Genomic DNA, 10,953 nt, shown 5'->3' on the forward strand with positions numbered 1-10,953 from the left:
CTCATTTTTAACATCTTTGGGAAAAGAAAATATCCGCAAAACCCAAAATGGCGTTTTCCTGTCCCGAGGACCAAGTCAGTGGCCCACCCTGCGAACCCCACCACGTTGCTCAAAGGCCTTGTACACTCAGGTGTGAAGTCTGCGACACGAGGGAAGTCATTAGTCTTCATTAGCAACTTCCAGCAGTTTCTTATGAAGTGCCGCCAAGTTGTCATTTGGCCCAGTCACATGTGACCTTTGTTTTCTTACGTGGGCGACCAAATGTGAGCGGAACCATCCACTTCTTCAATTACCAACTATACTCCCATTTTTAACCAATCCGATTTGCCGTTCATTGCCACCCGAGAACACCCATAGGGTCTTGATAATGTTATTTTCCAGCCGTGTTTTTCTTGGAAAGAAACATGGTCTCGTCCGAATTATCTGAACAAACCCCTGAAAGCGGCCACTTAGCCATCAAAAGGGCATACTGCATGGCTAATGTGAGCAAAAGGTGCGAGATTTCTCGTCAGTCCACTCCGGGGGCTCTTTATTGGGCCGCTAGAAGAGCCGTCTGATCCTCGGCGAGGGCTGTATATTGGCAGCTGTTAACGGCGGAAAACGGGAGGGGTCTGTGCAGTTAAAACAAATGGCAACAAGAATCACGCCAGATAAATGCTATGGCAGTGGGTAAGGAGATAAGTCGGGAGATTGATTCTCTTCAACTTGGGGCCTATCTCTCCATTGGGTCTGGTTCAGGGCAATGTCACGGTGAGGCCCTCTGTGAACTAGAGTATGAGATTGCAATAATAAGGTCGCTGTTAAAATTAAAGAATGTCGGTAAAAGTCTGATTAAACTTCAAATTTACAGACAATTGAGACTCATTAGCCAAATATAAGGGAATTCACTGGGTAGACATTTTCTTTCTTGAATTTTTTTAACTAATTCTAGGGTGCAGAATCCAAAACTGATCAGTTTTTGTCTCATTTTTTTCGTCCATTTATTTGGTTGTATGTATTCCCCCCCAAAAATGTTACATTAACAATATACTCGTTGTTTGCTATATGTTTCATTGTACATTATTTTCTAGAGCATAAAGTGCACTATTAATGAATGAGTTAAGGTTAGGTTAAAATTGTAGTTGTGTTTTTATGAAATATTTTGGATTAATTGTTTGATTAATGCATTCCAAGCACTTTCCAGGACTTGTACGATACAGTTAGGCAGCAACAAAATAGGTTTGAGATCATTACACACAACCAGAAAACTGGCACACTTGAAAATATAGGATAGATTTTGGCAGAAAATAAAGGTTTTGAAGTGTGTATTATAGTCCCAAAAATTAATGTGTGCCCATACCTTAAAACTTATCAAAAAAGGCACGTTTCCGAATTGACTGGCATTAACAACAGGGTACGTCAGATTCCTTTAGACTGGAAGGCTCATGTTTCAGCTAGCAGGTGGCTAATTGGTTCATTTAAAAAATATATATTATCATTATTATTATTATTTGTTTTGGATCTTATTGTTCAATAATTTGACCCGTTTTTTTTGTATTCTGTGACCCCGGACTTCCAAATAGTAAGAGAACAAAATGTCAGCACAACTTCACATGCCTTGGACAAGTGAAGTCGCTTAACAGTGTGATTCCCCTCAGGCTTCACTCAAGGCAGGTGTGAGACTCAGTAAATAAACAACAATTATTAGACGTTAAACGGCGTCAAGAGGTGTGTCGATGAATGAAGTCTATTTAACTCCATTGACATTCTAACCCCTAAATGGCGAACGCTAACCAATGACCTCCAACTACTTTCTAAAGGGCCTTGTGCTAAGTGCTAAATGCTAAGTGCTAAATGCTACGTGAGCACAGCCACACGCAACCTGTGACTAATAACTCCTTGGCATCAATTGCTTTCACAAAAAAAAGGTGGATAAAAACACAGCTTTTGTCGAAGAAGACCGTCATGGCCACGCCTCGACCAATCGTCCGCGTTTAAGCTTTAAGTCGCTCGTCAAATAAATGCGCAAATCTTTAAGTGCAACCTTACGAGCCAGGCGCGCCATTTTGACGTTTCGTGGTTCATCGACACGACCCTCATCGACCCCCTTAAACGAGCAGGTCGATATTTTTTATACGCTCTGAAATTGCCAAGGATTCCTTTACAAAGTGCGGCCATTTGGAGTGCATTAAGCGTAGCCCTCTCCATACAGTAACTGTAAAGTGGCTTTTATGTGGAGGTGTTAAGAAAAGGCTCTCTGTATGTATGCAGTGTGGGGGGGAAACAATGATACAAAAAGGGGAAAGGAAGTGGTAAGAATGTCCATAAAGAAAAAGAAAATGTCTTCAATTCAAATTTGGATGTTTGTAGGAAGAGACTATGCTAATCTTGCCATGCGTTGTCGTTAGGGTGGTGGGTATAGACGACGCGAGATGTCCAATTCATTTTGAGTTTGACCCAAAATGGACGCCGCAGTGAATTTATTAGCAAAGGAATTGTTGAGAGACGTTGCGGAGTTCAATATTTTTTTTAATTCTCTTTAAGCTAATTTGGATTTAGCTTTAGCCAATAAAGATATATATTTTGAATTAAATTAGTGGAAAGAAAATATAGTTAAATTGTAATAAAACTGGTGGTTAAGTTGCTAGCTAGCATGTTGTCCTCACAGTTCTGAGATCGAGGGTTTAAGCCCAGCTTTTGGAACTTTTTGGATGATTAAGACAACAACAAAAAATTGTAAAGAAATGTTAGGTGATTATTTCATTAGGGTGACAATATATGATCTTGCGTTGTTAATTTTATATCATTCTATAAATCTCATAGGCTTAACTCTTTAGCTGCCATTGATAGCAATAGCCGTCCAATCCATTTTAACAGGGATCGATGGCTCCCAGTTAGAATGGATTGGAAGTCTATTGCCGTCAATCTGTGTTTTCAATCTCCCCAAAAAGACTTGGTACTCGTCCCTCCTGTCCCAACCAGAACTGATTTTGAGCTTGTGGTGCTAACTGCTTGTTAATTAGCAATTTTGACTACATGCAGAACAGACTGACTACATGCCTTCTCAGGGAAACTAGCCTAATGAGATTAGCTGTCTAGACTGCCCCAATACACACACACAAAAAAAGTGAATATCCCCAGGTAAAATCTACCTGTAGAAAGAAATATTATGTTGTTATCGTCACCCTATTATGGATTTCCACTGAGTTTCTTGACCAGTGTGGTGCGACTTGGGTCTTTTCATGGATTTATTCCCTAAATGTTGAGTTTTCAGAGGGTAGGTATCGTGCTAGTAGGTAAAATAAGATAGTTCCAGATTAGGACTGAATTTGGCCTTCAAAATACTTGTGAGTTTCCAACAAATGGTCAACAAATTCTTGTTTTATTTCCTGTTGGGACTTTTTTTAAAAAAGTTTTTTACTGATGCAATACCAATTTTTGTTTGGTAATTTCACATCTTCTAGTTTTTTCCCCTCTATATGTATGATATGCAGTTTTTTTCCCGGTAAATCCATAACTGGTGACCACCTTGGGTAGAAAACTAGTAAGTACTACTAAGTACTAACTCGAAAAGTACATATAGATGGGCACATTTTTTTCATACCAAAGATTTAGCAGTACTTAACTTAATTTAACTATTCAGTCCTTCACATATTGAAGTACATTTTCCTAAATTATTATCAACATTAGCTTGGTTGATTAGCACTATTGCTAGTCTCAATTTGTCCAAAACTGGCATTATTTTTGCTACTTTTGTGCTATACCAACATGGATCAAAATATCACATTGAAACAGAATGGAATCCATTCTTTTTGGCGACCAGTCCTTATCAAAAACTTTGATTATCTCACCCTACAACTCAATTATAACTTTCTTAAAGACATATTTCATTTGATATTGTGTGGGACACTAGACTAAACCCCGATTTAGACTGAAAGGTCATTTAGCACATTGCACGCACACTTTTTTTGTGTGCGTGAATGGTCTTTAGACCGGTCCTGGCGCTCCTACGATGGGCAGGCGGGGATGTTCGTCCATATTTGTTTAAAAGTCTCTTAGCAGTTTATAAAGATGCATTTCCTCCGAGTCTCTTCCTGTGGGGACGGTATCAAGGCTCTGTTAAGTCCCTTTGATTTTTGCCACCTCCAATCACAGCGGGACACTGACTGGTCATTGTGCCACTTCAAAGCCTGGGAATGGCCGTCCTGACCCCGCCCACTACAGGAGCCTCCTTAAAAGTCACGGCGGGGACCTCGCCCCTTTGCACCCAAGGATGCTAACGTGACGTGAGGACATTTGGCTGAATGACTGACTGGATTGCTATTTTTTATTTATTTTTTATTTTATTTTTTACTGGATAACTTGGCTGGGATTTGCTGGAATTTGCCTCCTGTGTGGGATTTTCTTCTCCTCTAGAAATTGTGCTATTCAATATTGAAAATGCAGTCCATAAGAGGTAAGTTAACTGCTTTTTTTCACAATTATTTAGATTTTTTTGATGAATTTTTGCTTGTTTTGCAGACTTAAAGGCCAATTTTAGCGGGCCTCCCCCGTCCGCCATGCCTTCTAGTGATGCTTATCTTCAGGGGAGTATTAGAATGACTTTGGAGGACCCGGAACTGTGGAGGACTTTTCATGGGATTGGAACGGAGATGATTATCACTAAACCGGGCAGGTAATTTGGACAAAAAAACTGATGATTAAATGGCATTTTTTCCTTTTATTTCTTCATTTAAAAAGAAAATTACATTTGTTTTTCAGGAGAATGTTTCCTCACTGCAAAGTCAATCTATCTGGTCTTATTCCTTGTGCCAAGTACATTTTGTTGGTGGATATGGTGCCAGAAGATGGCTTCAGATATAAGGTAAAAATACATTTGTTGTCATTTTTTTTAATTTATTTTTATTTTTAAATGACATGAATTTGTTGTGTGGGGACAACTTCAGTCTAAAAGTAAAAAAGTGTCCTTTTTTAAAGATTTTCTGTCATTTTTGCATGTCAACAGTGTTTTTTTTTTTATATGTCCTGTTACATTTAAATGTCCTTTCTTTGGAGTTTCATTCATTCTAGTTGATATAATTTAAAGAGAAAAAAATTGTATTGAAGCACCCTATTGGTTGTGTTGCTTCCAATTAAACAATTTTCATTTTTCTTGTCATTTCTGGGGAAAAAAGTTGAATTAAATGTAATTAATTTTATGCTTTGACTCCAGAATAGCCTTAAAAATTCATTGGGATATTTTTTTACCAAATTCCTAATTAAAAAATAAATAAAAATAAACAATTTTCTGTGGATGACTAACAAAAAAAACCCCTCTCCCTCAATTCCAACTATTAAAACGAATCTCCTTCTTTACCTCTCCATTGAAAGAGTTGAGTTAAGTTCCCCTATTTGTATTTCTTGATCTGTTGATTTGTCTCCGCCTCGCCAGACAAGTTTGTCACCCCCCAGGTGGGCCCCCCCTTTGCTAACATTGAACATCAAAGGGTGCTATCTCTTCCTGTTTTTCTATCCCCTGCTGGGAGACCACTGTACTAGCCCTCTATCTCAGTGGGTGGCACTTTCCCCTCTACCCCCCTCCCCCATCCAACCGTGGGGAGAGAGGGGGACCCAGGTTCAGCTTTTAACCACTTTCCGCATCCATCCGTCCGTCTTTCAGTGGAATAAAGAGAAATGGGAGGTGGCGGGCAAAGCGGAGCCGCAGCCCCCCTGCAGGACGTACCTGCACCCCGACTCCCCCGCCCCGGGGAGCCATTGGATGAAGCAGTCCATCTCCTTCCTCAAGCTTAAACTGACCAATAACACGTTGGATCAACATGGACACGTAAGTCCAAAAGCAAGCACTTATTATTATATTTTTTGTCTAGGTTAGGAAAGTTGAGCCCTTTTTTATTGGTCCACAGATCATCTTGCACTCCATGCATCGCTACCACCCGCGCTTCCACATTGTTCAAGCCGATGATCTGTTTAGTGTCCGTTGGAGCGTTTTTCAGACGTTCACCTTCCCCGAGACTTCCTTCACTGCAGTCACAGCCTATCAGAACACCAAGGTACCCTTTCTGTTTCTGTATAAAAAGAATTTTAAGAAAGAAAGAGTTTGGGATGAGTACCTATTGCCCAAAAAAGTGACAAACTTGGCTTATTTCTGATTTTTTTGGCTCCCTTATAGTTTAATAAAAATTAAAATAGCAGCAAAAGTCTTGATTTTTAATCATCAGAAAATTTTCGGGACAAAATACAGGCAACTAAATATATATATCTTTTTTATATATATTTATGATGATTTTTAAAATTATTTTAACTTGCAATTTTATTTTCTTTATTTTATTCTATTAAGGATTTCTGACCTGGCAAAATACAAGCCTGCCTTTTACTTTAGTTATTATCATTTGTTTATCACTATTTTTTTTAAATAATTCCTTTATTAATTAATTTTCCAAACCGCTTATCCTCGCAGGGGTGCTGAAGCTTATCCCAGTTAACTATGTGCACCAGGCATACTTCATATTTAAATTATTTTCTTTCTTTCTTGACATTGGGAAAATATGTACAAGCCACGCCAATACTATACTTTAATGATCAATAGGTGGCCGCAAAATATTTTTTGCTAGAAAATTGTGACCACTTTAGCTGCTGAAGTCACTCATTTGAACGTCTTTTCAATGTCTAGATCACCAAACTCAAGATTGATCACAACCCTTTTGCCAAAGGTTTTCGCGATGAAGGCACAACAAAAAAAAGGTACCCACCTGACCTTTTTTTTAACCTATAAAACGCTTCAAAAAGTTTTTTAACGATGACAACGCTTTTTTTTCAGGCGGGCAAACAAGAACCAAAACGACCCGGACAAGAAAGCCAAGCTCTCGGAAATGAACAGAGACTCCGGGGAAGACAGTCCCACAGGTATTGGTCAGACTTTTGTGTGACTATATACTTGACAAATGACAGAATGGAGCCATAATGACAACATGTACTGTTGTCAAAGTGGCGGCCCGGGGGCCAAATGTGGCCCGCCGCATCATTTTGTGTGGCCCGGGAAAGTCAATCATGAGTGCCGACTTTCTGTTTTAGGATCAAATTAAAATGAAGAGTATAGATGTATATTACATTCCCTGATTTTCCACCTTTTAAATCAATAATTGTACATTTTTAATCAATTTTTTTCTGTGTTTTTAGTTCAAAAATCATTTTGTAAAATCTAAAAATATATTTAAAAAAAGCTAAAATAAAAATTGTTTTAGATCTATAAAAACCTGAATATTCAGGTATTTTAATCCAGTTCTTTTAATCCATTCATAAAAATATTATATCTAGCGGTAGTATTTACGGCTCTTCTTTAATGAATTAATTTTGTCTCCACTTGCAAAGTTGAATCTGAGGGTTTGTGTCATGGCAGGTTTCTGCAGATCGTCTTTCGAGGTTTTCGAGGGAGATGAAGCAGAGTTACGGAAGAGGAAAGAGCGGGACGAGGAAATCAAGGATGAGCGCTACTCTCCTTGGTCTACGGAGAGGGAGCGCAACAACACCAGGAACGGATCTTCTCCTGCTGCTGAACCACGCGACATTTACAGCGCGGAGCAGATGGTTCCCGCTCTGGCATCCTACCAACCTTACAGGTGACATATTAACAAATTCATTCATGGCGATACACTGACTGTCTCAAAAGTATTGGGGTCATTTAAAAATGAAACCTCTCAGCTCACCCAATAAAATGGAACAGGTTGTTTGCGTTCATATGCTAGGTTTTATTCATTCATTCATTTTCTCAACTGTGGGAGGAAACTTGCAAACTCCACACAGGTGGACCGACCTGGATTTAAACCCATGACCCCAGAGTTGTGAGGCAGACGCGCTAACCCGTCGCTTACTCATTCAAATTTGAAAGCCAAATTCAAAGATACATATTTTGTGACCGAATCCCAAAGTTTACAGCATATTCTATATATGTATATGTATATATGTATATGTATATGTATATATATATATATATATATATATATATATATATATATATATATATATATATATATATATATATATATATATATATATATATATATATATATATATATATATATATATATATATATATATATATATATATATATATATATATATATATATATATATATATATATATATATATATATATATATATATAATCTTATAGCGTTTCTCAACCTCTGTAATGATAAACTTTTCTTTTTTAAACTTTGTCAGCAGTTTGCCACTACTGACTTATCAGTAACAAGTACAAACTATTAAAATAATAATAACAATAATAATAATAATATAATAACTCCCATTTTTTGTGGGCTTTTTAGATTCCAAGAATACGGAAAATCTCCATCCCCGTCCTCCAGCGTGGGCAGCAGCGCCAGCGGTTCGGCGCGCGCCAGTTTCGAATCTCGCGTCCCCGACGTGGCCGTCCCCGACCAGGATGCCTCCAAGCCCCGCCCTCACGGAGCGGCCCCTCCGTGCGCCCCGCAGCCTCTCCCGGCGGGCTCCCAAGACTACCCCGGGCTACTCAACGCCTCGACGGCCCCGGGGAGCAAGCCGGCCGTCCTCGGCCACCACGTCTACGGGCCCTACGGCGCCGAGCAGCCGCTGGGGCAGTGGAGCGGCTCGGCTCCGGCCCAATACCCGCCTCCGCACCACCTGGGCGCCGATTACGCCACGCCGGCCGTGCATCACGGCTATCCCCACGGCAACGTGACGGAGTGGAGCCAGTACCCGCTCTTTTCTTATTCTTGCTGGTGAGGGCGCCCACCTTTCGGGCCATTTTTGAGTTTGCGATGCTGTACTGAGGACTTGCTTTATTGTTTATCACTTGTCTATTTATTTGCTATTTGGTTCTGTTTGCGTCTGTATTATTTTTGTAAAAAGTCAAAGGAGAAAGAAATTAAAAGGAAAAGAAGAAATTTAAGAAGAGAAAAAGAAAATACTAATCATAAATGTGTGCAATTTTTTTTTGGTTCTCGTGATGTGTTGAGAAATAAAAATGTTAAAAGGTTTGTTTGGTGTCTTTTCAATTGGAAGTTTCAGGCTGATTGATGTTTAAATGAATACTTGATCCAGTGATGAATTAATAACAATTCCATGGACTAAATCATTGTAGTAACTCATTCAAACTGCAGTAGAAGGATGGGAAAAGCCACATGCGGCTTTAGAGCCCCATGTGGATGTCATTAAAAGTCACCCTGCAACCAAAAGAGAAACCCAAATAAGAATTATTTTAAAACCACTCATCAGGTAATTGTAATGTTCTTTTTAAAAGCAACTTTAACCCATTCACAGTCACCCCCAGATGTCCAATTAATTGTGAATGGGACGGTTGTCGAAGACAAAACATACAAAAATGTCCCTATTTTCCCATTTCCACCATTTAGCATTCAAATTCACTCTTTTACAAGTGGAATAAAAGCACAAAAATGAGTTCACATGTCACACTTTTGCATTTTTTATCCTCTCCAATCCAACTTTATCATTATTACTCAGCAAATTAAAAGTACACCGCAACAAAATACAATTTGCATCTAATCACAAAAATGAGATGGCCCTAATTAAAAAAAAATAAAACACAATAATAAACATGTCCACTTTAGTATTGTTTTTTTTTCTGGAAAACAATTATGTTTAATAAGCAACCCAACATTGGTGTTTATTTGTATTTGTCCATTGTGGCTCTAATGAGTGCCAGTGCGTAGTTTGGACAGGCTCAGCATGCTTTAAAGCCCGTGTGTAACTGCGACTGGCGCTCACCTGCTGTGGTTTACCCACTCGCATCATAAAGCAAAGCACGACTCTTGTTCTTCACGTCAATGGCTCTAAAAAGCATGACAATGGAGGATTGTCGCCCAGCCTTTCAGCCCAGGAAAACACAGGCTGAGCACTGACACACCACCCGGGATGGATATGGCCCACTAATGACTGTTGTAAATAAAGGGGGTGGTTTTTTAGGCCCATCTCGTGTACAATTGCTGATTTCGGGGGTGCCGGATGGTCGTGTGTTCTCCTGCTGTGCCAACTAAATGGCAAACTGCTGTTTCAAGGTCAACTTTGCTAAAGTCTTTTTAGATCACAACTCGACAAACCATAAGTGACGACATAATGTTGTTTTTTTCAATTCCACCGGGTGTCATGGTGGCCTTTTAATTGCCTTGATAATGGCCCGAGGTTTGATTTGTCCGTAAAAATCCACTATGTCGTGCTTTAGTGCCAGAAATGAGTTGGAAACGTCCCTCGATGGCACTAGAGGAGAAAGTGTGTGAAAGTGGCGGCTCGGGGGCCAAATCTGGCCCGCCGCATCATTTTGTGTGGCCCGGGAAAGTAAATCATGAGTGCCAACTTGGTGTTTTAGGATGAAATTAGAATAGATGTGTATTAAATTTCCTGATTTTCCCCTTTTTAAATCAGTAATTGTCATTTTTTAATCAATTTTGTCTGTTTTTAGTTCAAAAATCATTTTGTGCAATCTAAAAAATATAAAAAAGCTAAAATAAACCATTGTTTTAGATCAATAAAAAACTGAATATTCAGGAATTTTAATCCAGTTCTTTTAATCCATTTATAAAAAAAAAAATCTAAATATTGTATCAAAAAATGGTCTGGCCCACATGAAATCGAGTCGACGTTAAAGCGGCCCGCGAACCAACTCGAGTCTGACACCCTACGTTGATGGTGGACATCCATGATGGGTGTCGGTGGGCCGCAAGAGCCCCCCTAGACGGGCAGCACAATAGTGTGAAAGATAGCAAGTGGGGGGCTTTTGGAAAGGTTGACAGATGTAGAGGAAAGCAGCAGTCAGCCTTCATAAAGCGGATGGAGTGCAGGGACAAATGGAGAGGAACTACGAGAGACTGTTTGGCTGCCTTATATAAAAGTAGGACGTCTGCAATAAGCTCAGTTGCTCCAAATGTCCAAAGTTGGACTGTAAAATTATAAATAAGTAGAATAAATTCTTGCCAATATTGA

General features: G+C 39.3%; 1 protein-coding gene across 1 annotated transcript; it reads left to right on the plus strand.

Annotated features, from left to right (window-relative positions):
* The first annotated feature begins 3,683 nt into the window (after positions 1-3,683).
* tbx16 (T-box transcription factor 16) lies at positions 3,684-8,890 on the plus strand. The gene is made up of 9 exons (XM_077715323.1): positions 3,684-4,435; positions 4,501-4,654; positions 4,741-4,843; positions 5,639-5,803; positions 5,883-6,029; positions 6,650-6,720; positions 6,797-6,882; positions 7,376-7,595; positions 8,304-8,890. The coding sequence occupies exons 1-9, from the start codon at positions 4,420-4,422 to the stop codon at positions 8,737-8,739; spliced, it is 1,398 nt and encodes a 465-aa protein (XP_077571449.1). The 5' UTR covers positions 3,684-4,419; the 3' UTR covers positions 8,740-8,890.
* The last annotated feature ends 2,063 nt before the right edge of the window (positions 8,891-10,953 follow it).

Source organism: Stigmatopora nigra, chromosome 4 (genome assembly GCF_051989575.1).
Source record: "Stigmatopora nigra isolate UIUO_SnigA chromosome 4, RoL_Snig_1.1, whole genome shotgun sequence".
Lineage (NCBI taxonomy): Eukaryota > Metazoa > Chordata > Actinopteri > Syngnathiformes > Syngnathidae > Stigmatopora > Stigmatopora nigra.

Bases quoted from the DNA above. Each gene is read 5' to 3' on its own strand.
- tbx16 (XM_077715323.1), top strand. The intron at 4,844-5,638 runs GTAAAAATACAT...TCCGTCTTTCAG, and splicing joins AAGATGGCTTCAGATATAAG to TGGAATAAAGAGAAATGGGA. The intron at 6,030-6,649 runs GTACCCTTTCTG...TTCAATGTCTAG, and splicing joins CAGCCTATCAGAACACCAAG to ATCACCAAACTCAAGATTGA.